Source organism: Phocoena phocoena, chromosome 4 (assembly GCF_963924675.1).
Source record: "Phocoena phocoena chromosome 4, mPhoPho1.1, whole genome shotgun sequence".
Lineage (NCBI taxonomy): Eukaryota > Metazoa > Chordata > Mammalia > Artiodactyla > Phocoenidae > Phocoena > Phocoena phocoena.
Genome location: NC_089222.1, coordinates 74,832,444 through 74,858,787, shown reverse-complemented (window position 1 = coordinate 74,858,787; position 26,344 = coordinate 74,832,444). Strand labels below are relative to the sequence as shown.

Below are 26,344 nucleotides of genomic sequence, written 5' to 3'. Positions count from 1 at the left end.
ATTTTGTCTCCAGAGAATCCCCAGTATCCTCTCAATGCCTTTGTCTAGCTCTCCTATCAATTTCTTCTCAAACCTTTAGATCAGTGGTTCCCAAAGTGAGGTCCTTGGACAAGCAGCATCATCAACTATCTGGGAACTTCAACTGCAAACTCTGAGGCCCCATCCCAGATCTAATGAGTCAGAAGTGGGCAGAGGGACGGAATGGAGCGGCAATCTGTGTTTGAACAAGTTTTTCAGGTGATTCTGACGGCCCGTTCAAGTTTGAAAACGATTGCTCTAGGACTACCTGATAAGCACAACCCACCGCGCAGGAACCTGATGACGTTCTGAGCGCCTAACTGAGCCACTTTGCTGGGTGCAGGAAGGAAGCTGATACCAGGTCCCAGCCCTCTAAGAGTTCAGTCTCTGGCCCAATCTCGCTTTCTCCTCCAGTACCACTTGTTCCAATCACCATCCTCTATGCCATCGCCTCCCGTATTACTTTACCCTCACAGGGCCCCTCTGTCGCCCTACCTCAGACTCAGAGGGGACGTGGTGCCGGCAGGGAAGAGAACTGCCCAAGGAGACAGGAATAGATGTAGCGCTTGCCCAGAGCCCGCCCAACAGGAGTAAAACGCCTCGGACCCATAAAGAACCGCTCCAGTGCCACCGGCTCGGGCCCCGGCCTGAAGCCGAGGGGCCCGATCTTCCACCCGTCTCGGCCGCCATCTTCAGGCCGAGCGTCGTTACCATGGAGTACGTGACGCCTCCGCGCCCAGCGCCAGCCCCGCCCCTCGCCTCTCGAGGCAGGTGGAGGGACTTGGCGGTGGAAAGGTGCTTCTTGATTGGCTAGCGTCACCCATAAGAAGTTCACCGCGGAAGACGCTGAGTTGCATCACGTCCATCGCGTCTCATTCGCGCGAAACCAGCCAATAAAAGCCACTTGGCGGCCCACGTGAGCTGAGCTGTGGGAAGAGTAGTGGGTGCTGTTGGTAATGGGATGTTGATACGTCGGTGTCCTTACTGAGGCAGTTTTTCACTTTTTAATTCAGTTATTCACCGAAAAGATATGCACTCACTAGGTGCCAGGTGCTTAGACACATGCAAAATCTTTTATGGTTAGCTCTCTGTATAAAAGGTAAGTGAATGTAATTTTCATTTTTACTTATCCTGAGTCACCAATTCTAGACCTACTTTTTAAGAAAAATTAAGTGTAGTTGATTTACAATATCGTGTTAGACCCACTTAAATGAAAGTCATTTTCTGTAAAATCAAATGTGTTCTTTACTATTCAAACCCATCCCTTAACTTCTATGAATGTAAGAATTGCAACTGCATTAACCCCGGAGACTAGGTAGATCTTTGCCATTAAGGCAACTACCTTAAAAACTGAGCCGTGAGGAACTATAAGAAATTGTAAGTTGGGACAAATCTCTTTGTGGCCCACAAAACAAAGAATTAAAACCAGGGACTGAAATCACTGAGCTGTAAGTCATTCCAGGAACTGAATATTGTAAATTACTATGCTAGGAACTGTAGTAGAAAAAAAAAAAAAGGACAGAAAATCCCCAAGAATTTACAATTCATTGGTGAAGACAATGTACTTTAAAAAAAAAGAAAAAATGGTTGAGGCATTTTACCAGTAGTAGTAGATGTGTCTATCATCCCACAACTAGTGGAAGCTGGGTGTTCAAACAAAATATATCACTTTATAACGTACTCTCTACACAAAACCACAAAGAAATTGCGGATTGTGAGTAAAGAATGATACCGGTCATCTCAGTTTCCTAGCGGTAAAGGCAGTGTCATGCTGGTGGAGGGGAAGTTTCAATAGTCTAAAGGACAAGCTGCTAGCCGTTTTAAGTTCATTTCTGTGAAACATTCAACTCCTCCAATGTAGCTTTGGCTTGAGGACTGCCTTTGCACTGACCAAACCTCGCTATGGGTGCAGAAAAGCATAATACAGGCTCTCACTCTCCCCACCCAACCATCTCCTAGTCCCCCAACTTTGTAAATGCACTGTTACCCGCTCAGCAACCAAAGCTAGGAAGTTAGTTTTGAAGACTCCTCTCTACAATCAATTGGTTTTAAAATTCGGTTAATGTTTAGTCTGCTCTATTAAAGTACTCAAATATCTCAGTTAAGACTGCAAAGCCTACCTGGTTTCCCCTTCCTTCAGTTTATGCTGGGATAGATCCACAGGGATCTTTCTAAAATATGAATCTTGTCACCTGTCACTCAAGCTCTTGACACTCTAATACAAGAATATTGTTAGAACTTCACTGGCAGTCCAGTGGTTAAGACTCAGTGTTTCCACTGCAGGGGGGAAGGGTTCCATTCCCGGTCGGGGAACTAAGATCCCCGACGTGTCATGGGCAGTGTAGCCAAAAAAATAAAAATAAAGACTAGGGCTTCTCTGGTGGCGCAGTGGTTGAGAATCTGCCTGCCGATGCAGGGGATGCGGGTTCGTGCCCCGGTCCGGGAAGATCCCACATGCCGCGGAGCAGCTGGGCCCGTGAGCCATGGCCGCTGAGACTGTGCTCCGCAACGGGAGAGGTCACAACAGTGAGAGGCCCATGTACTGCTAAAAAGAAAAAACGACTATTGTCTAAAATCCTGGCACCTGGTAGTTTTCTAGACTTACCTTCCAATTACTTCCAATTGGTTTCTGTCACACTACATAACCCAGTTAAATTGTTCAAGTGCCTTCTGGTTTCGCAATGTTTGTGCCATTTCCCTTTTCTGAAGTACCACCCCCAAGCATCTCTTCCTCTATTCGACGATTCCCAAGAGTACAGCTATTTAACTGGCACAACAAAGTAGTTAACCTTTAGTTTATGTTGGCTGTTTTTTTTTAAATTATGTTTTGGCTCCGTTGGGTCTTTGTTGCTGCTCACAGTCTTTCTCTAGTTGCAGTGCACGGTCTTCTCATTGTGGTGGTTTCTCTTGTTGCAGAGCATGAGCTCTAGAGCGCAGGCTCAGTAGTTGTGGCACACAGGCTTAGTTGCTCCGCAGCATATGGGATCTTCCTGATCCAGGGCTTGAACCCAGGTCCCCTGCACAGGCAGTCTTAACCACTGTGCCACCAGAGAAGCACCCCCCCCCCCTTATTTTTTAATATGTCTTTTGGTTGTGTCGGGTCTTAGTGCGGGCTCTTCCTTGTGGTGCACGGGCTTCTCTCTAGTCGTGGCACGTGAGCTTACTTGCCCCGCGGCATGTGATCTTAGTTCCGCGACCAGGGATCTAACCTGCATCCCCTACATTGGTAGGTGTATTCTTTACCACTGGACCATCAGCGAAGTCCCCTAACCAAATTTCAAGTTGTGGGGCCATGAAATGAACTGCTTAGATCCCACGAAGAGAGCATAATTGACCAATGACTCCAAGCTGCTTCTCCTTACCATCCACCTCATTTGTCTTGAGGCCATGGCTCCCGAGGGTTGCTGCCAGACAAATAAGACTGGCAGTACAAACACAAGCCCCTTTTCGGTGACTTCCAACAGCAATTTTGGCCTCAGGGCCACCATTAAACTAAGCAAACCGTAGAACTGCTGCGTGCCTTCATGCTAATCATTTTTTAGAATCTGCTTCTTAAGAGAAAACAAATACAATTAAAATCTGTTAAAAGGGGTGCTGTTTGGTAAACTCCCAGTTTTCTGTTGGTATTTTCAATGGAATGTCAAGATCTGTTGGTTAATAAAAGGAGTACCTGCTACTGCATCAAACACCTAAATCCACCATACTCGAACTGATGCCTTGGTTCAAACTTGTATTCAGCACATTCTGAGATTTAAAATATTCTGCAGCCCTGCTTAGTTGCCTTTGTATCATGCCAAAATGTCTCAATCCTGCACTTTACTATTAAAACATGGAGTAAAGGACAGCAACCCTGCCTGGGCAATCCTGACCACCCCCCACCAAGATTTTTTAAGGTATGTGGCAATTTAGGGACACTTTCAACTTAGACATTATTCCCAGTCAAGTGTTATATACTGGATGCTTTGTCCAGTCACAAATCCCAAGGATATCTCATCTAAATGAGCTGCCAAATACCATCAATATAATCCTCATTCAAATTTCTCCCAACTACCATTTTTAAGCCCCAAGTTTCCCAACCAATCTATATTAAGCAAGTGCATGCTACTACAAGGTACTTTAGGAAGGTAAGATATTTTCAGTTTCTTTCAATTTAATGAGGGAGGTAGTTACCAGTACCACAGCTGAAATAAGGGGAAAAGTTATAGATCCATTTGATGTGGAAATCTGGAAAAATTTCATGGTGTATATCAATACTGGCTAAAAACTGACTTCTATCCTTCCTGCGGGTATCTCCACTTGTCCAAAACTTTTCATAGGCTAGATTCCAGCATTCAATCACTGTAAACCTTCCAAGATACTCCTTTCCACCGTCCCCAAATAAAGCTTACTTGTAACCTTCCCCCCAACATTTAAGGTCTTATATTAAGATACATCCTATCCTCATCAAAACCCTCCTGTTGTCTAAATCTCTGTAATTGCCATATTCTCTGGGCTCCGGTATACTCTGAAAATGCCCGATAACCACCACCATTTAAGCACTTCGCAATTGAATTCAGGGCAAAGAATTTTTTAAGCCGTGTTAACAAAAATACAAGGGAACAAATCCACACTTTATTTACTTTTCAGTAAGTTTAAATCCTTGAAGGGTACAGCATCTGGTGGGGAGGGGAAAGAACATAATGTCATTAAGTGCATGTTATATACAAACAGTTACTGAATACCACAACATGAATAAATCTCCCATTGTCCCATTACCCATCTCTGAAAGGCACCCAATGACTTATAGCCTACTGGGAAGGGAACTAAATTTTTAGAGCCTTCAGTTTCTAGGTGAACATTCTTTAACTAAGAACCAGTACTGGGAACCTGAGAGTCCATTTTATTTTGCTTCCTCTAACGATAGTAAAAACCTCCTCTGATGAGAAATCTCAACTGCTCAGCAGGGTTCTAAAGTACCCTGTGACCCCAAGGATGTAGCCATGTCTATTAAAAATAGATCCTAGGGCTTCCCTGGTGGCGCAGTGGTTGAGAGTCCGCCTGCCGATGCAGGGGACAAGGGTTCATGCCCCAGTCCGGGAAGATCCCACATACCGCGGAGCGGCGAGGCCCGTGAGCCATGGCCGCTGAGCCTGCGCGTCGGGAGCCTGTGCTCCGCAAAGGGAGAGGCCACAACAGTGAGAGGCCCGTGTACCACAAAATAAAATAAAATAAAATAAAATAAAAATAGATCCTAACCGAAGAAAACAGGAGCTATCCTGTTAAAAATATCACAGAATCTGGAGCTGAAGTCCTGGGACATGAGCATTGGTTTTCCTCTATAAAATAAAACTAATACCTATTTGAACAAGACTGTCATGATGAAGAGATCGGAAATATTAATTATGGCAGGAAAAGGTATGTTGAATTTTTATTTTCTAGCAATTACTTTAGAACCCAATAAATATATTTGCCATAAAATTGTTCATTTAAATAGGTGACCCTCGAACAACACAAGTTTGAACTGTGTGGGTCCACTTATATACCCAGATTTTTTTTCAGTAAATACATACTGCACAATCCGCAGCTGACTGAATCCACAGATGAAGAGGCCAACTGTAAAGCTGTACGTGGATTTCTCACAGTGCCCCTAACCTCTGCGTTGTTCAAGGGTCAACTGTGCTATTCCCCACCACCCCCAGGCAGCTTTAGCAATTACCTGAAATCTAGGCACAATCCATTTGAACCCTTTGCCTTCACTTTTCTTATAATACCAAGAAAATGTTCCATAATACATTTACACAGTAGCCCCTAATTTTACGGCATGATCTATTGGTGACATTTTATAATCACAATAGTCCTTAGTAGTCAAAGCCAAACACCGTGAGCTTAGTTTGATTCAAAAGGTGCCACACTGCTAATAATGTACTTACCACACGGATTCTGTGTCCAATGGCCTTAGCAGGAAGGTTGCTTCGGAATTTGGCACGAACCATGCCACTGTTTCCATGAGCACGAGTTATCTTTCCCCAGATTACTCTGGTTTTGTTAGGTTTTCCACCAGGAGTTACTGTGTTGCTGATTTTAAAAGAAGATTAAAAAAGGCATGAGAACCCAGACAACCAGTATAGTGTGGTACAAAATCAAGGTGACTTCTAGACCAGTCGCCCTCAACCCTAGTTTAAACGGTAATAGCTGTAATATGCGGAGGGGGCAGGGAAGGGGGGGACAAGAAATGTGAGGACATTTTGAGTGTAGGGAGAGAGGAACTTGTTTTTAATTTTAAATAGCCAGGGAAGGCCTTACTAAGAAGCTAACACCAGAAAAAAGACTCGAAGGTAAGGGAACAGCTTGTGTTAAAAACTGAGGTTGTGTCCCTGGCTTGTGGAAAGGCAAACGATGCCAAGAGATGAATCCTAGCTAGGTTAAGAGAGGACAGAGGGAGCCCTGAATGCATACGGTCTTAGAAGCTCCTTAATGACTTTAGCTTTTACTAAATGAGATGGGGAAGAGTTGGAATTTGAGCAATGTACAGATGATTTGACTTATAATTTTAAAGGATTGGGAAATCCCTGGTGGTCCAGTGATTAAGACTCCACGCTTTCACTGCCAAGGGCCCGGGTTCAATCCCTGGTCAGGGAACTAAGATCCTGTAAACCACGCGTGGGAAAAAAATTAAAAAATTTAAAGGATCACTCTGGTTGCAGGAGGAAAGGGGGGTGGGGGAGATGAAAACATGTTCCCAAAGATCCTTTAAAAACAATTTAAATACACAATAGTCTACCCATTGCTTCCACCCCCGCCCCCACCTCTATCCCAGAGATTTTAATGGATCTGGAATGGGTTTAAGAACCAATGCTCTAGAGATAACATCTTTAAACATCTATAAAAATTGTAACTTCAAGAGATCAACAAAATGAATTAAGCGATATGAAAAATGCTCTATAAAACCTTAAGATCATAATATAAGGACCTGACGCCTTCCTTAAAACAATAGCTGTAATTTTCCTAAGTACAGAAGACACCTATATCCAACACTAACCATGAATTTCCTTGAACTCCCAAAGTAGAAACCACAACAGTACCATTTACTTAACTAACTTCAAATGAGACCAATCAAGTGAAAACTCAAAAAGCACAATACTATCAACTTACTTCTTTGCTTTGTACACGTAAGCACATCTCTTGCCTAGATAGAATTCAGTTTCATCTCGAGCATATACACCTTCAATTTTCAGGAGAGCTGTGTGCTCCCTCTGGTTCCGTAGACCCCGCTTATAGCCAGCAAAAATGGCCTTGGACCACAGCCTAAGACAAAATATACTGTTAATCATAAGCTGTTAAAAGATCTCGCTTAACTTCAACAAACCACAGGTATGATTTGGCTTGTAATGACAACCACCTATAAGTTACCTATATAGCAAACATCTAAATTTTTTCCCCACCAGTTTTAAACTCACATGTAGGCTCACGCCTAATAAACTACAAGTACAAAGCAATGATAGTTAAAACGCATACCTTCCAGACATATTTGTCGTTTTAGAAGTCCTGTTCCCAGCAGGCCTTAAAACAAAAATAAATCAGTTTAAAATCTTGCAACGCGCGTTTCCCACCTAGTCTCCTCTGGAATAGCGCCCCAAACTCAGAGAATACCTGATAACTAAGCAAATTCCAAAAGGAAGACAAAACCTAAAGTAGCAAGACAGTACACTACAGGAAGTAACTCCTAGAAACCCCAAAAGAAAGCCTTAAAAAAGTTCACGCCACGATCATGGGGGAAAAAAAGATCAACGAGCCAGAGAAGCACGCAGAGAACAAGACTTTTAAACACTGAATGGGAAAGAAAAGCTAAGGAAAGACACAGTAAACAGGCAAAGCCAGGTTTGAGGTGGGAGTAAATGAACAAAGAACCCTGCCTAAAAGTGCCACTGATGCCAGACAAAATGCATCTATTTTATATTTTACTCCGCTAGGGACCGCAAGCAACTCCAGTTACCGGAGCACCCATTCTCGGAGGTCAGGGGACCAGCACCATCACTCCCGTATCTCCTCCATCCTGTCCTCCCTGTTGCTGGAATCCATAGAAATCATTAGCTGGTAGAGCCTCGGAGCCGCACCAGCATCTCATGAGAAGAATATAGCCGAGCCGACCCCACTTATTTGCCCCCAAAGTTCAGCCGCGGAAACGCCACACACCTCCACAGGGTCCAAGATGGCTGAAAAAGAAACAGAAGGCCCCGCCGCGTGGCCTCGTGGGTAAACACCTCTCCGCCCCGCCCCCCCATTTAGGTATCTCCCGCCACCGCCAAAAAAATAAGCTTCAGAAATCGTCTTCTGACTGAAATAAGCCACGTTCAAGAGCACTCGTACAATTCTTTCCCTAAGTCCTTTTATCTTTGTAAACTGCAACATGTACTATATACTTTGGAACAGAGGGAGGCAAAATGGTAGCCAGCTAAAGGAGAAGAACAGGTCCTCCAAAGCTCTGCGTTGCCATAGAAACACCTTAGCTTGGTTCCGGCGGCGTCGGGTGCTGTAGCGGGAAAAGTGAAGCCCGACTGGAGGACTACCCCCGCCTCGAATACCCCAGATTTGATTCGCCAACAAGTGGGTATCTTTCCTTCTTACCACATAGCAGTAGGGCGAACGGAAACTCTTGGATCCTAGCCAGGAAGAGAAAGACTGCGAACACAAAGGCAGGAGAAGAGAGCTCTTCCTTCTCTTTATCTTTTGTCCCCCACCACCCCCTTACTCCTTTCCTCCTTCTACTCCTTTATCTCTTTCCAGAAATGACTTAAGTTCTTACCGCCAGTCTTCATTTTGACTCCGAGGGTGAACAGCACTGTCCTGAAAAGGCTTTGTTGCCTTTTAAGAAGTCATTCAGCTGCCAAACTCTGGCGGCGCGCAGCACCGTGGTCACGTGCCATAGGTCTTCAGTTAATATTCGTAGACTAGAATGGGATAGCTTAGTGGACGTGAAAGATTTACATTTCCTAACTATTGCACATTTATGTGTTGCCCTATGGATTCATTCCTTTTGTCAGCAGTTTGTTGAATGACTGACTACCATGTACGAAATTTTGTTCTTGGCTCGGAGGAGGCTTCAGTAAACAGAACAACAGAAAGCTCTGCCCTCATGGAGCTTACATCCTAGTAGGCGGAGCAAGACAATGAGCGAGTAAAATATATGGCACATTAGAAGGTAATGTGAGAAAAAATTTTCTCTCTGGAGATTGGCTCCAGATGGGGCAAATGGCAGATACCTAGAAATATGCCACTGATTTAAGCTAGTACCTGATGGACCAGTGGTGAAGAGGTGAGGGGAAGAGTCGTTCAACTTGAAAGAATAGCATATGCAAAGACCCTGAGTTGGAAGGGAGCATGATTCCATAGGAGAAAGAAGCCCATTGAAGCTGGAACCATGAGAGCAATAAAAGGGCAGTGCCAGATGGATCTGGAGAGGAACCGAGGAGCCCAGATCATGCAGGCCCTATGGTCCAAGTTAAGAATTTTACTTTTTTCCCCAAGTTAGTGAGAAACCATTGAAGGGTTCTAAGGAGAGACATGATGAGATTTTCAAATTTAAAAGATGAGTTCTTCATTTCAAAAAGATCACTTTTAATTTGGAAGCTGTGGGGCTTCCCTAGTGGCACAGTGGTTAAGATCGGCCTGCCAATGCAGGGGACACGGGTTCGAGCCCTGGTCTGGGAAGATCCCACATGCCGCAGAGCAACGAAGCCCGTGCGCCGCAACTAGTGAGCCTGCACACCACAACAACTGAAGCCCGTGCGCCTAGAGCCCATGCTCTGCAACAAGAGAAGCCACTGCAATGAGAAGCCCGCACACTGCAACGAAAACTAGCCCCTTCTCTCTGCAACTAGAGAAAGACCCAATGCAACCAAAAATAATTAATTTTAAAAAATTTGGAAGCTGTTAGAGTAGTTCAGGCAAGAAACAACAGCTATATTCAGCATGGTGTTGGGGGAGATGGAAATTGAAGGTAAAATCCACAGGACCTCATGGTGGTTTGAATTGGGGGAATGCTGATGTCAGGATGGCAGGAAGGAAGCAGAAATGACTCCTGAGTTTCTAGTATTGAGGAATGAGAAGCCATAACAGAACGAAAGCACTGGATTCTACATAAGCATAGTCCCATCTTACCTATGTGAGGCACACTTACCTATGCCCCAGGCCTAAAAAATGGAAAAATAAAGAAACAACAACACAGCAAAAAACCAAAATCTTAACACCATGCTATTTCCTCCTAAGACTGTCCTTGAACCAGAAAATTTGGCTAGTTTGGAGTATCTTTTTTTCAGTTTACATAAAAATTCTTTAATTTTTGCATATAAGATGTTTGTTGCATGAGACATACTTGTAACCGCCCTCCTCACGATCACTTTACTGTGGACAAAATCACACTGGAAACTTACCATTCATTATTCATTCAGTATAGAACAAGAATCTCCATAGGGTGTGCTCATTGTAAAGCTTATTTAAGCAGAAAGGACTTTGGTTTACTGAGGAAGGGTAACATCTTAACAGCAGTGTTAAACTGATTTTCAGGATAAATATAGTTTTTCTAAGTGTGATCTCAGTCTGATTGCACTCAGTCTGGGTGCAATAAATTCTGTTAATCTGGCAGATCAGGGAAATGGAGCCATCAAATTAAATATTTTAGTAATCAGAATAACAGAAAAGTAAATTTGTTATATAAAGATTACCAATTAATACTCAGAATATAATTAAAAAACATACAAAAGCCATGCTGGACACTAATTTACCTTAAGAAACTCGAAGATTATATTTATCTGCCAATAATTAAGCTGACTACTTAATACACCTGTGCCACACGGTGGCAGTGGTTCTTCCATCTCCGGGACCGCTCTGCTAAGCCAAAAGGGGGGATAAGCCACAGCACTTGTAATTCTTTTTCTCTTAATGGAAGAGTATAGAAATAACTTAAATGTCATTCAACATTCCCTTAAACTAATCTCAATGTTTTCTTCCCACTTTAGGTGACTGCATTTTTGTGAGATTATAAATGTACCAAGGAGGTTAACAAAACTAACTCAAGAAGAATGGAAGAGTATGTTACAAATTCCAATTTATTATATATTCATATGTATATATATATAAAAATATATATATATGAAATACCTTATGTTAAATTTCCATGTATTGTTTACCTATGGCTGTGTAACAAATTACCCCAAAACTTAGTGATTTAAAATATAAACATTTATTATTTCACACAATTTCTGTGGGTCAGGAATTTAGGCGTAGCTTGGTTGGATGGTTTAAGAATTTGGGGGCAGCTTAACTGTATGGTTCTGTCTGGGGATTTCTCATAAGTCAAAGTTGGCCAATCATCTGAAGAGTTGACTGGGGCTAGAGGATCCACTTCCAAGATGTTTCATTTACAGAGCTGGCAAGTTGATGCTAGCTGTTGGCAAGAGGCCTTAGTTCCTCACCCTCATGAACCTTTTCACAGGGCTCCTTAAGTGTCCTTGTGACAAGACATCTAGATCCCCACAGAGTGAGAGATATGAGAGAATAATGGAGAAGCTTTAATGTCTCAAATTCACCTAGCCTTGGAAACCACAATATTCTTTTGGTTACATAGGTTAGTCCTATTCAATGTGGGGAAGACTACCAAAGGGCAAGAGTACAAGAAGGTGAGAATCATATGGTCCATCTTGGAGAATGGCTACTACGTTCTATTTTTCACTAACCATGAGACAGTTTTGGTTGGCATCTAAAGATGTTGCTAGAAAAAAGTTTATTTTAGCCCAAGTTCAAATTGGTTAAGCATAGCCAAATAGCCCAGGCTACATATCTTTATTAACCAGTAAGTTGCTTTTCTTTGGAAGGTCAGAATGTTACTGGGAGGTATTTAGCAGAATCATCTGCAAACTACTTTTGTTCATTATCTTGGTTATATTATATGACAAAATGGACTCTGTAGGAGCCAATCTACATGCTGCCTCTGCTTCTGAGTTTAAGTAATTTTTAAACATTTGGTGGCTGACTTATTTTTTCCTCCATTCTTAGAGGTCAGCTGGAAGCCTCAAATCTTCCTCCAAAAATCTGGCATTCTGAGGTGAGAGTGTCAGTGACAGGTGAACCACCTACTGCTGTAGAAGAAAATGAAGAAACAGTCAAAGAAACAGCCGTAGAAATCATCCCAGAAGTCATGGAGCCACTCTCCTTTCTAGATGTACTGAGGATCTCTGCAGTTCTGGAGGACACCACAGACCAGCTCTCTATTCTAAACTATATCATGCCAGTTCAGTATGAAAAAGGAAAAAGTATCAGCGTGGTATATACATTCAGCATTACTTAATTTTTGCTTTCTTTTCTTTTTATTTCTCCATCATTGTCAGTACCTATGCCATTCAATTTAACTTGGGAAATAGCACCTTCATATCAGATAAAGCGCTACAATAATTATCTGAGATATGTACTCTCAATTAATGGAGTGAAATAGACATAGCTCAAGGTGCATTACCAATTAGAATATCCTTTTCTTCCAATATATTGACATTATTCTAAAAGGCCTATAGGTAAATCAGTATAAATACAATATATATACTGAGGAGATGGAACAAGTAATTGTGTTGTCTTACCTATCTTGTATTTCTCAGCTGCTAAAAGCTAACTGAACACTAGAAGGAGGAAATTCAACTGGACCCTGTCAATATTGCTTTCATCTAAAATGACTTTGTTATTGCTAAATATCTTGCAATCTGCCTTTTTAAATATCCAGCCACATCATTGTGTCAGCCATTACATTTTCAACGATGTTAGGGACTCCTCCTCAAAGGACCACTGAGTTATCAAAAAACTCAGCTTGGTAGTGAGCAAAATCTTTATGAATTCTTAAGCTCTTATAAGTTTTAATAACTTGGGTTGTAGATATAAAATAAAAACAATTTATAAATACATATTTATTACGTTTAACAAAATTACATTACATAATTTGTACAGAATATATTCTTATTTCTGATTCTATGATAAATGAAAATTGCTATAAAAATGAGAGGGTAAATTGATTTTCATGTCTAACAGAAAAGAAGTCCATATGTATTGTGACTAGAAAATTAAATTTCCCTTTAATTGCCCCTTACGATTTTAAATTGATTTTATTTTTATTTATTTTTGGCTGTATTGGGTCTTTGTTGCTGCGCGCAGGCTTTCTCTAGTTGCGACAAGCGGTGGCTACTCTTCGTTGTAGTGCGTGGGCTTTTTATTGCGGTGGCTTCTCTGGTTGCGGAGCATGGGCTCCAGGCGTGCGTGCTTCAGTAGTTGTGGCACGCGGGCTCAGTAGTTGTGGCTTGCGGGCTCTAGAGCGCAGGCTCAGCAGTTGTGGTGCACGGGCTTTGCTGCTCCGTGGCATGTGGGATCTTCCCGGACCAGGGCTCAAACCTGTGTCCCCTGCATTGGCCGGCGGATTCTTAACCACTGCGCCACCAGGGAAGCCCGGCCCTTACGATTTTAAAGTTATTATTATTACTATATGTATAACCTGGGTTTATACAGCTTTTATAAAAGTTTATACAAAATTTTAATAGAACACTGGATTTGGAGTTGGGGACCTTTATTGTTTAATTGTGTGCTATGGGCAATTCATTTCGCTTTCTTGGTCTTAGTTTTCTCATTTGTAAATTGTGATAGAGTTTTTTTTAAATTTTATTTATTTTTTGGCTGTGTTGGATCTTCGTTGCTGTGAATGGGCTTTCCCTAGTTGCAGCCAGCAGCAAGCAGGGGCTATTTTTTGTTGCGGTGCATGGGCTTCTCATTGCAGTGGCTTCTCTTGTGGAACACAGGCTCTAGGCACGCGGGCTTCAGTAGTGTGATGGAGTTTTAACTAAATGATCCCTTCTAATACTAATATTCTATGAGTTTTGAGGTACTTTTAAGACATTAATGGGTATTATAGGAATTAGTTTCCTTATTAACGTATGAAAAGCAAAGATATTGGAAACCCAAGAACTAAGCTTTTCAATGCTTTTAAAATGAGTCTAATTCTTAAATTAAACTAGTTAACAAATAGTACAAAAGAGACTAGTGTTTCCTTTCTATTGTCTCCTTCAGTAAGAATCAAAAATAAAGAGGGAAGATATTCAGTTAACAAGATAAAGTTTTATCAATGATATTTACTGTCAGGCTTTAAAAAAGGGTAATTTTCCATCATAGAAACTCAACAGAGAAGGAAAAACCCAAATTTATAAACAACATTCAGTAGTGGTCACCACTCCGGTAAACAAAAGAACAAAACTTTTGCAGTTTTATTCTGGTTTATGATCTTCACCCACAAAATTTTCTGACTTAACAGAGGCCCTACTTATGATTTTATAGAAGTATAAAGAGTAACGGTTTGTACTCTTATTTTGATTAATAGCAGCTTAAAAGCCCCTTTCTCAATGTTAGTTCTATAACTTTTAAAAATTGTGACCCTTAAAATAACTTTTTGTTTTTTTACTTATAGTACTATAGTTGTTCTAACTCATAAATTTTTACAGTACCATTGCCCTACAGGGCATAGGATATATAATTAAAAACCTTAGTATGAATGTGAATGCTTTCTTTCTCCAAAAGCTTCACATTGTTGAGCCTTACAATAACAACCCTGGGATGAAAATTTAGTTAGCATTATCCCTCTTTCACAACCATTTTTATAGCTAAAGATATTTCCAGAGAGTTTTTCATTCATTAGAATCATGGAATGGAATGATGAAAAATATACCAGAAGTGGGAGTAATTGGTCCAAAGTTTGGAAAGAGCTCCCTTGCCCGGAATACTGTTTTTCTTATCTTTTCCCTTAGGATCTAATACCCTACTGTACAAGGAAGTGAATGGACCAGAATATTTAGCTAGTTCCTTTAAGTTCTCTTCTGAAAATGCATATTTATTTCTAGTAATCAGTACATCAAGCTGTTTAACACGTTTTCTTCCTTTTCCAGATGCCCAAGCACAAAGGTAGAGGAACAATGGTTAGGGTGATCAGAAAAAACAAACTTTCCAGGCCTTACATTTCCCATTCCCTCCCTAGACAAAATCTAGAGTAATAACCATCCATGTACTTAACGTTTTCCTTATGTACAGATAAGTTTCAGTTTAACTGTTGAAATTCTATGGCGTCTGTTCTCTTTGTAGTCAATCATATAAATTTTAATTTAAAGGAGTATTTTAAAATTTAATTCTTATTTAAGGCAGCATTTTGTTTTGTACTTGCCTACAAATGTTTTCCTCAGATCTGAATCTTTGCTTATGGTTGATATAAGGAAAAATGCTGTTGAGTCTGTGTTTATTAACTTTTATGGATAGTTTTGTTTTTTCTTTTTTTTTTTTTTTTAACATTTCTGGTCTAATTGAAGTTTAGCTAAGGAAGACCTAGGCTTTTTTTTTTTTTTTTGCAGTATGCAGGCCTCTCACTGTTGTGGCCTCTCCCGTTGTGGAGCACAGGCTCCGGACGCGCAGGCTCAGCGGCCATGGCTCGTGGGCCCAGCCGCTCCGCGGCATGTGGGATCTTCCCGGACCGGGGCACGAACCTGTGTCCCCTGCATCAGCAGGCGGACTCTCAACCACTGTGCCACCAGGGAAGCCCAGACCTAGGCTTTTAAGTATCAATATACATATGAAACTCTTCTGTGCATAGGATCAGCACAAGAATTTAAGTAATCATATCAAATGCTGAACTTGCATAGTTCTGTGTACTATTCTAAATACTTTCTTTGTTTGTTTCTTTCTTTTCTTTCTTTCTTTCTTTTTCTTTCTCCCTTTCTCTCTTATTTCTCCCCTCCCTCCCTCCCTCCCTTCCTCCCTTCCTCCCTTCCTTCCATCCTCATAATAACTACCGGAGGGCAAGTACTGTTATTATCCCTATTTTATCAATGGGAAGATGGAGGCATAGAGATGTTAAATAGTTGCCTAAAGTCAATGTGGTTTATCTGTTTAAAGTAACAGATAGGGCCAGGATTTAAACAAGGAAGTCTGGTTTCAGAGTCCATATGCACAGCATAATTGCTGTGTTATATGGCTTCCCATTGGCTCAAGATTTTAGCCACAGATTAAATAGGAATCATCAATTGAAAGACATATCCTGTTCCTATGGTAATGCTTATCCCTTAGTATTCAAGTTTGGATTTGAAAATTCCCCACATGAACTTCGAAATCTGTATCACACCACTAAATATACTATCAACTCCTACTCTTTGGTATGATTCTCCTTTCTTTTCTCTCTCTTTATACAGTGGGCCCTCCATATCCGCGGGTTCCACATCTGCGGATTCAAGCAACCATGGATCGAAAATATTCAGAAAAAAATTCCAGAAAGTTCCAAAAAGCAAAACTTGAATTTGCTGTGTGCTGGCAGCTATTTACATAGTATTTACATTGTATTAGTTATTATAAGTAACCTAGAGATCATTTAAAGTACATGAGAGGATGTGCATAGGTTATAAACAAATACTATGCCATTTTATATAAGGGCCATCAGCATCTGTGGATTTTGGTCTCCTTGAGGGGCGGGGGGTATCTGTCCTCCACAGATACCAAGGGACAACTGTATTTAAAATTCATGTGTTCAGTGAACATTTGAGTCTTTACTGTACTGTAGACATTCTTCTAAACAATGGGATTATAAAGATGGCCACATTTATTTAATATCCAATCTTGTTCGGAAAAGAATTTGAGGTGCACCAAGATCTCTAAGACACTGTCCCTTCCCTCATAGAATTTACAATCTAATGGAGATATTTATACAAATAATTACAAATGGTAAATGTCTTCTAATAGAGATGTTTCACAGAGAACTTTACCTTTGGTCATAAAGTTTACCAGGTTGGGGAATGACAGAGAGTGGGAACGTTGTATAAAGTCAGGAGGACACAAAACAGCAGAGCATGTAGTTTGATGTGGCTGAAGAAAAGGGTAATTTTCTGGTGGTAATATTATAAGAGGTTCAAAATGTAGGCAGAGGCCCTCATATAGCGTTGTTTCTTTATGTTTTAAAAATCTGTCTTAACGTGAAACATCATTTATTGCTTTTAGAAGAATAACAAAGAAATAAATTTAGAAGGAAAAAGCTTAGAAAAACTTACACTGGTCTCAAAACCCTCAAAAATATCCAGTCCATTCGTACATAAAGAAGAGCCCAAGTTACCAGAAATCAGACAAGGAGGCCAGTTTAACAAAGTGCAAGATCTTATCTTCAAAAAACCTACAAGGCAGATCATAATGAATACAGAGACACTGAAGAAAATTCAGATTGATAGGTAAGGAACGAGAGCATATTTGGAAATGTGATAATGTATTTCTAGATGGCTGAAGAGTGGGTCCGGGGTGGCTCACTGCTCTCTTCTTTTATGGGTTGGTCATTGTATCCGAGTGACTGCAGATAATACGATTAGCCAGACTACCTAGGGCAAGTGTGGTACAGTTGAAAGTATGGTGGCTGTATGGTTGGGCAAGTTATTGAGCCTTTGTTTACAGTTTTTAAAAATGAGAATAATGGGGCTTCCCTGGTGGTGCAGTGGTTAGGAATCTGCCAGCCAGTGCAGGGGACCTGGGTTCGAGCCCTGGTCTGGGAAGATCCCACATGCCGTGGAGCAACTAAGCCCGCAAGCCACAACTGCTGAGCCCGTGTGCCACAGCTACTGAAGCCCGCACTCCAAGAGCCCGTGCTCCACAACAAGAGAAGCCACCGCCATGAGAAGCCTTCTGGTGAGGGCCTAAAGCAGGGGTCAGCAAGTTTTTCTGTAAGGGGACAAATAGTAAATATTTTTGGTTTTGCAGGACATAAACTCTCTGTTGAAACCACTCAACTCTGCTGTTATCCCATGAAAGCAGCCATAGATGATATGTAAACAAACGGGCAATGCTGTATTCCAATAAAACTTATTTTCAAAAATAGACTACAGGCTGGATTTGGCTAATGGCTCTGGGTAATTGCTACAAACCCTTATTTACCAAAAATTCTTACCGTAAGGTTATACCCTCTTTTAACTTAACAGGCTTCTTTGTCAGCAAGCCAGTTGACAGCAAAAAACTGAATAATGAGACAATGGAAATTGAGACTGCTTTTAAGAAACCCTCAGGATTAAAGCAGTTTAAAATTTGGCTACTTTGACAGTGTCTGTCTCTTACTAATGGATAAAGTACCACAATAGCTACCAATTTGTGTCAAGCATTTGGCTGAACCTTCCTGCTAATCCTTACATTAATGTTGCAAAGTTGCTATCATTATTCCCATTTATTTATTTAATAAATTTATTTATTTATTTTTGGCTGTGTTGGGTCTTTGTTGCTGCACACCGTCTTTCTCTAGTTGTGGTGAGCAGGGGCTACTCTTTGTTGCAGTGCATGGGCTTTGCATTGCGGTGGCTTCTCCTTGTGGAGCACAGGCTCTAGGTACGCAGGCTTCAGTAGCTGTGGCATGTGGGCTCAGTAGTTGTGGCTCATGGGCTCTAGAGTGCAGGCTCAGTAGTTGTGGCGCATGGGCTTAGTCGCTCTGCAGCATGTGGAATCTTCCCAGACCAGGGCTCAAACCCGTGTCCCCTGCATTGGCAGGCAGATTCTTAACCACTGCGCCACCAGGGAAGTCCCTGTTGTTTGTTTTTAAATGATGTGATGATCATATGGCTTTTTTCTCCTTTTGTCTTTATTAATGTGATGAATTCCATTAGTAGGTTTTCTAATACTAAACTATTTTTGCATTCCAAGAACAATTCCATAACTTAGTTATGATGTTCCTTCTGGGTCTTAACTTGTGTGATTTCTGTAGCCCTTTGGGAATGTAGGGAAATATATCTTATTGATTCATCTTTTTTGTTTCTCCTTACAGGCAATTTTTCAGTGATGTAATTACAGAAACCATGCAGGAGTTGCAAGATTCAGGCACTTTCACCAGTCTCCTGAAAGCTTTGGGCAAAGAGAGGGAAAACAAAATGCATTTCTATAATATTATTGCCAGGTCAGAGTAATTTTAGTTTTATTTGCTTTGCTGCATTTTAAAATTCTATAAAATTCTTACTGGAAGTCTTAGATTTCTAAAGCAAATCAAATTTTTGCTTTTGAATGAAGATAACTAGAAGTCAGAAATTTGGGTTTTATTCCTAGTTCTGCTGGTAACATAACTCAATTTCTGGGCTTCAGTTATCTGTGTCTACAATATATAAAGTACAATATATGTACTATAAATGGGTAGTGCATAATCTATGGTTTATTTTGGCAATGACAATCTCAAGAGTCTAGTTAAGTTCATGCTTTTTTTATAAATTTATTTATTTTAGTTATTTATTTTTGACTGCGTTGGGTCTTCACTGCTGCTCACGGGCTTTCTCTAGTTGCGTTGAGCAGGAGCTACTCTTCATTGCAGTGCACGGGCTTCTCATGGCAGTGGCTTCTCTTGTTCTAGCACACACAATGAAGGAGTTCAGAGCCTAGAGCTGGGACCCTTACTTGCTTACATTGCCTGTACTTGGAGGTCGGTGAGGAACATTCTCATGTCCTCCACAGCAAGTTACCTCAGCATTCTACATGCATTTTCCTCATCTGTAAAATAGGGGTAATGATAAAGACTACCACATAAGGTTATTGAGAAGTGCTCAGAATAGAAAGGAGTCTTCTTTTTCCTCTTCCTCTTCTTAGCCTTTTCTCAGCAGCAGCTGTTTTAGATATAACACAGTCTTTTTTTAAAGTGTTACTGAAAGTTTGCTCCATGGACCAGCACCATTAGCATCACCTGGGAACTCGGTAGAGAAACAAATTCCAGGGCCCCCAACCCAGACCAAGTGAATGAGAATCTCTGGGGTAGAGCCCAGGAATCCCTTTCTTAGCTTCTAGGCGAACCCTGTGCACACTAACGTTTGAGAAGCACTACTCTAAACACAAAGTATTCTTATTTCTCCCAGGGAGAAAAATGGAAGAAAAAAGATAAAATCTCTTCAAAAACAGCTACTTAATGTCAAAAGAGAAAGGCAAGCTGAAGTACAGGTAAGAACTACCCGGGCAACACCAAAAGTTACTGAGCTAAAACAGCTAAACAGAAGTCATCTTTCTCAAGCAAAAAAAAAAAAAAAAAAGAACTTATGTGTAGGAAATTGTTGTTTCTCCTGGGGTGCCTAAACTATTAAAAATATAAAGACAGTAATTAGATGTTTGGCCTGGAATGTACAATTATGTCCGGAATCAACCTCTGGGAGACCCTAACCCTCTGGAGCTCTAAGCCTGTTCTTACTCCTCCCAACCGATCCAACCACATGACCCACTCCTTCCCTCCAGGAGACCATGTCTCAGGCAGTCTCTTGTATGCCAAGATCCCAGATGGGAGACTATAGTCCTAGGTAGGACATTAAGCACATTACATACCTCCTTACACCTGATGGTTAGGGTTAATAATGTCATTTGCATTATATTTCAAGTACAGAGTGGATTTATTGAGCTTCTGTGGTCATTAGGGCCTAACCTCATGTCTAATCTCTATAAGAAAATGCATCCTGAGTTTTAAGCAAGTGACTTGCAAAACACTGTTTGGGCTACAACCTAGACAGTTAGCAATTAGTACCATTAGGACGACTAACACTATTAGCAGTTTAGAAAGTTACAAAGTATGGCCTAACATCAGCTTTTCACTGCCTAGCTAATTGGACAAGTTTATGCTTCCGATCAGGGAATCGTCATCATTCCCTACATAGAAGTTAGAATAATATTTGAAAAATATATTCGGAAGAATTGTCTAAAAAAGGTCACTAGCCTTTCTTCTGAGATACTATCTTTAGGTCTTCTGACTTAAAGGTCCGTTTATTTGTTCTATTATCTCTCATTTTCTATTATCAATTTTGAACTACCTTTGGTATTGATTTTCACTTCATTAACCCTATTAACCCTCTATTTATAGCCTACATTTTTAGAAAGCCATTTCTTTTTAAATTTTTATTTATTTATTTTTGGCTGCATCGGGTCTTAGTTGCAGCATGAGGGATCTTTGTTGCAGTGCATGGGCTTCTCTCTAATTGTGGTATGCGGGTTTTCTCTTTCTAGTTGTGGGGTGAGGGCTCCAGAGTGCGTGGGCTCTGTAGTTTGCAGCACGTGGGCTCTCTAGTTGTGGCACGCAGGCTCAGTAGTTCTGGCGCACGGGCTTAGTTGCCCTGCGGCATGTGACAACCCGCGTCCTCTGCTTTGGAAGGTGGATTCTTTACCACTGGACCACCGGGGAAGTCCCCTGAAAACCATTTCTGCGCCACCCTCCCCCGCAAAGGCTTCATTAAAACTGGTGTGCACTTAGGTTTTCTCTCTAATGAATAGACTTTTTCAGAGGTTTCCTGGCCTTTTTTCCCTCAAAAGTTCTACCATTATTTAAAACTTCCTCTTTTATTTCTTAACTATTAAAAAAGAAGATATTTGTATCAATGTCCTTTTAAGGCTCCAAACCAAATAGTATCAAAAGAGACCTCAGCGTTGGCACTCTGCCAATCAACTCCCCTTTGCTACTATCACAGCCACTGTTTTTCTCTTTCTTTAAACATTTTAAATTATATTGTTGGGGACTTCCCTGGTGGTCCAGTGGTTAAGACTTCCCCTGTGAATGCAGGGGGTGCAGGTTTGATCCCTGGTGGCGGAGCTAGGATCCCACATGCCTCGCAGCCAAAAAAACCAAAAAACCATGAAACAGAAGCAATATTGTAACAAATTCAATAAAGACTTAAAAAAATCAATATATTGTTGACAGCATAATTTTCCAGACAACAGGTAGTACTAGGTTGTGAAACTTACCTTCTTGGATTACAGTCTCAGCTGTTACATTCAGACACAGTAAAACTAAAGTAGAATATCACTCAGCTATTTTGATCATCAGAAAAGGAGTAGATAAACCAGAACTAGAAGATGCAAGGCAAACCTTGAATAAAAACCAGCTATCAAGTGCTTCCCTGGTGGCGCAGTGGTTGAGAGTCCGCCTGCCGATGCAGGGGACTCGGGTTCGTGCCCCGGTCCTGGGAGATCCCACATGCCGCGGAGCGGCTGGGCCCGTGAGCCATGGCCGCTGAGCCTGCACATCCGGAGCCTGTGCTCCGCAACGGGGGAGGCCACAACAGTGAGAGGCCCTCATACCGCCAAAAAAAAAAAAAAAAAAAAAGCTATCAAGATGAAATCAAGTTAAATCCCTAGAGTTACTAAAAAACCAGTGGTCAAGTCAAGGTTGGAAAACAAGAAGACAGTTAGGAAGTACATGGATATTAGAGACCTGTGGGTCAGAAAATGATGACAGTAATTAGGATGGCAGGTTTGAGTGTGTGAAAGTATGTCTGGAGATCACTGGAATGTGAGGGAGCAATTGCCTTACGAAGCTTCCTACTGGGTCCCCAGGCAAAACGACAAAGTCACAAAGGAAAAAAATCAGGTTGCTGTTAGACTTCTGAACATCGGGACACGAAGCCAGATAAGTGGAGCAGTGTTTTCATGAAACTAAAGGGGAAAAAAGAGAGACCCAAGGTCAATATATAAAAATTAATGTATCTTTTCCACATATCAGCAGCAGACTTAGAAAAAGAGATTGAAATATATATATTTACAATATCATCAGAAATATCAACTATCTAGCAATGAATCCAGTGGCAACAACAAAACGTGCAGGACTTCTTTGCAGAAAACTATAAAACAGTACTGAAAAATTAAATAATATTTAAATAATTGGAGGGATATACTATGTTTATGTTTATGGATTGGAAGACTCCATATTAAAAAGATGTGGATTCTTCCAAAATTGATTGATACATTGAATTCAATCCCAATCAGAATCTTGATTGGATTTAATTTAATTACTTATTTACTCATTTTTGTGAGACTTGACAAACTGATTCTAAAATTTATATTGAAATGCCAAGGACCAAAAATAGTCAAGACACCATTAAAGAGAACTTGAGGGACTTCCCTGGTGGCGCAGCAGCTAAGAGTCTGCCTGCTGGTGCTGGGGACGCTGGTTCAATCCCTGGGCCGGGAGGATCCCACATGCCGCGGAGCAACTGGGCCCATGCGCCACAACTACTGAGCCTGCGCTCTAGAGCCCACATAACACAACTACTGAAGCCCGCACGCCTAGAGCCCGTGCTCTGCAACAAGAGAAGCCACCGCAATGAGAAGCCCGCGCACCACAACCAAGAGGAGCCCCCGCTCGCCGCAACTAGAGAAAGCCTGCGCGCAGCAATGAAGACCCAACGCAACTTAAAAATAATAATAATAAATAAGTAAAAGAAAAAAGAAGTTATTATATTATGTAACTATTTAAAAGGTTATATAACATTTGTCTTCAATTACCCTGTGCCAAGTCAAAGGCATCTAGTTTTAACGCTATTGCCATGGGCCTCTGATTACTCTGGTTCTTCTCTGTACAGCTGTTCTGCACAAACTTACGGCCTTCCATGTTGACAGTGTGGAAACAGAGGAAGATATAAAATGCTTACAGGCTATGACTGTAAAACCATGATTAAGTCATACTAATAAGTGAACCCAAGTGTCATGCCGTTTCTTCATCTTCCAATATGCAACAAAGATCCAGCATAGAAATACTGAGTTATAGGCCAAGGATCTTCAGTTGTATGAATTCCTTTTAAGATTCTAAGAGGAGATCTGCCTTCACCATAACCCATTATCATAACCCTGGTTGTCCATGGTGTCTAGAGCTTTCTCCATGATCAATCATGGACTGATGCAGCATATTTGTGGGTTTTCAAAGCAGACCAAACTTTACTTCCAAATCCCCAAACTGCCTTCAGAGCTAGACTTCTGCACTTGTTATTTGAATTCAGAGAAGCTTTAGTAATGGAAAGAAGCTGTCAACCAATTAGAGTTAATAACGCTCCGATGGCTGCCACAATATTGTGAGCAGAAGTCTTTTTTTTTCCCCAGCCACAGCGTGGGGCTTGTGGGATCTTAGTTCCTCGACCAGGGATCATTGAACCCAGGCCCATGGCACTTAAAGCACTGAGTCCTAACCACTGGACAGCCAGGGAATTCCCCCAGAGGCTTTTAATGGTAGTGTCTGTTTTCATAATTGAACACAAAGTAGGGAGGAGAGTACTGGTTCCTGAAATTTTGGGGAGCTGGAGAAGATGGAACTTGTCTTATACCTCAGGCTGCCTCTTTGGTTGGATGGAAAAAGGAAAATGGAAATGTGGTCTATTAAAGTGATAAAAGCCACGGGAAAAAAATAGAGTTCTGTATTAAATTAACATTTATATTTGCCTGTCCGTCTGTAACTAAGAATACTGGCTGATTCTATGAGAGTCTATGAATAAACTGAGTCAAATAGTCTCCCGTTCTAAAATGCAGATGAAGCATGATCAAGTCAGAACTTCTAAAGTCCAGGCTCCAATTCCACCCACTGCTTTCATTTCCATTTGAACTATTACCTTTCCAATCACACCAGTTTCCTCTTTTCTTTCCTTTTGTACTAAAATTTTTGCACACTTCACTGTCTTGGATAATCTCTTCTGAGTAAACTTCTTAAATGTGATAACTATATACTCCGATAAAGATGTTAAAAAAAATGTGATGCCTAAAACTGTACACACTATTATAGATGTCTAACCACAACAGAGGATAGGGGAGAATTTTTTCCCTGTTATATAAACAGTATACAGTGCCACAAATTGCGGTAATATAAACAAAGAGGAAGCACTCCAAATGCTTTTCACAATATTGTATGGCAATATTCTTTCATGATTGTGAAGATTCTGATGACAAACCATTAGAAGAAGTACAGTGAAAGGAAGACTCTGAGAAATCTAAAGAATACAAGGGAAGGGAGGCACCTTTTTACAGTGCTGCTATTACAACAACCAGTGGTGGGGCCCTAACCTCAGGTTCTCATGTTAGAAGCTGGGTAAGCCTCTAATGAAAGTGTTGGAAGACAAGTTAGGTCTTCACAATTCTCAACTTACAAGATTCTTCTGACCAAAATCAGGACTTTACTTTCATCTTTGCTTCTTCTTGGAGTCAGTCCAGAGTTCTAATAATCAACAGGGTTTTGAATTCTAATGTCTCTTACGTATCATATACCAGCTTTGAGTTGTTTGCAAATTTAACAAGCATGTTTTCTATATCTGTATTTAATTCTTTAACCCATTTTGGAGCCTAGAGTTCATCATCATCATGTCAACCTATTCTCTTTGGTACTCTTTCTATTTCTGGCCCCCCAAAAGGAAATTAGTCATTAAAGAATGCAAAAAGCTGAGGGGATGAGTGAAGAAAAGAGCGAGGTAACGTGAAAATTAGTAATAGTGTGGCCAGAGAAAAAAAACAAAGTATGGCTTGGAGTGTGGAGCAGTTCAGGGATGTTTTATGATATCATGCAAAGCTTCCAAGATAGCACAGAGCTTTCCAAAGTGCAGTCAGTGACCATGGATGGCAATGGGGTTGCTGAGTGAAGAACAAAAGGATGAGAAATCGGTAGGACTGTAGTTGATGTCGGGCCACCCAATCTAGACATCCGTGTGAACCCAGGTGTAAGAAACAAATTTTCATGATTAACTCCTGCTAAGGAAGAGGTACAAAATGCTCTTCATCCAGCCGTAGAATACAGATGGTCACTATGAGGGTCAAAGACAAGAGTTTGTACTCAAAATAACTGAGCACCATTAAGAAGATCCCTCTCAATATTGCCGTTAAGATTTTAGGGTTCTAGGACATCCAGCTTGTGGCCTTTGACTCCTTTTATGACTGGTCAAAATGAGTAGGGGTGGGTTCATATCCTTCATGGTTACTGCATCTGACCTCAATAATCATGGCAAAGCTGAGGTAAGTGAAGGACTCCTCTTTAACAGCCGACCTTCTCCTTGAAGGCTCAGGCTTCTAGCTTACATAAGATGTATCTCTATATGTATGTATGTTATCTACCTATCTCTACTTCCAGTTTTCCAGCACTCAAAATTTAAGGGAAATGAGAATCCCTAGGCCCAGTGGGGAAATAACTCCTTCTTGGAATCCTATTCTGAGAACATCTACCCAGTGCTATATACCTCTGTGGCAGCTCCAGCATTGGAAATGTTTATTATACATGCTGGAGTCAATAGGATGAGGTAAGGGCAAACTGCTTTAAGAAACTCTAGATCAGCATAAAATCAGGCATTATTGCTGCCTCAGGACTTTGGCATACATTTTTCCTTTTTCTTAGAATTCCCCTCGACCCCACTTTTTTTTTTTTTAATTTTACTTTAGTTTTGGCTGTGTTGGGTCTTCATTGCTGCACGAGGGCTTTCTCTAGTTGCGGCGAGCGGGGGCTACTCTTTTTTTTTTCCCATAAGAATTGCCATTTATTCCTGAAGTTGCCAAAATCATCACCAAGGATTCA

The 26,344-nt window shown here is 41.1% G+C and overlaps 3 protein-coding genes across 4 annotated transcripts in view; 1 reads left to right on the top strand and 2 right to left on the bottom strand.

The window, feature by feature from the left end:
• The window catches only part of LMLN (leishmanolysin like peptidase), a 77,750-nt gene extending 77,018 nt beyond the window's left edge, over nt 1-732 (bottom strand). For both annotated transcript variants that reach the window (XM_065876550.1, XM_065876551.1), the window contains exon 1: nt 514-732. In XM_065876550.1, the coding sequence (XP_065732622.1) occupies nt 514-732 (219 nt within the window). The remainder of the gene's footprint in view (nt 1-513) is intronic.
• Nucleotides 733-4,597: 3,865 nt separating this feature from the next.
• RPL35A (ribosomal protein L35a) lies at nt 4,598-8,213 on the bottom strand. The gene is made up of 5 exons (XM_065876561.1): nt 8,191-8,213; nt 7,513-7,557; nt 7,150-7,302; nt 5,928-6,072; nt 4,598-4,673 (listed from the first exon to the last, which is right to left on the bottom strand). Exons 2-5 carry the CDS (start codon nt 7,521-7,523, stop codon nt 4,650-4,652), a joined length of 333 nt encoding a protein of 110 aa, XP_065732633.1. The 5' UTR covers nt 7,524-7,557; nt 8,191-8,213; the 3' UTR covers nt 4,598-4,649.
• Nucleotides 8,214-8,536: 323 nt separating this feature from the next.
• Nucleotides 8,537-26,344, top strand: part of IQCG (IQ motif containing G) — a 39,912-nt gene continuing 22,104 nt past the window's right edge. The window contains exons 1-6 of the mRNA XM_065876585.1: nt 8,537-8,605; nt 11,013-11,083; nt 12,049-12,316; nt 17,050-17,273; nt 18,842-18,970; nt 19,911-19,992. Coding sequence (XP_065732657.1) covers nt 11,076-11,083; nt 12,049-12,316; nt 17,050-17,273; nt 18,842-18,970; nt 19,911-19,992 — 711 coding nt within the window. The 5' untranslated portion in view covers nt 8,537-8,605; nt 11,013-11,075. The remainder of the gene's footprint in view (nt 8,606-11,012; nt 11,084-12,048; nt 12,317-17,049; nt 17,274-18,841; nt 18,971-19,910; nt 19,993-26,344) is intronic.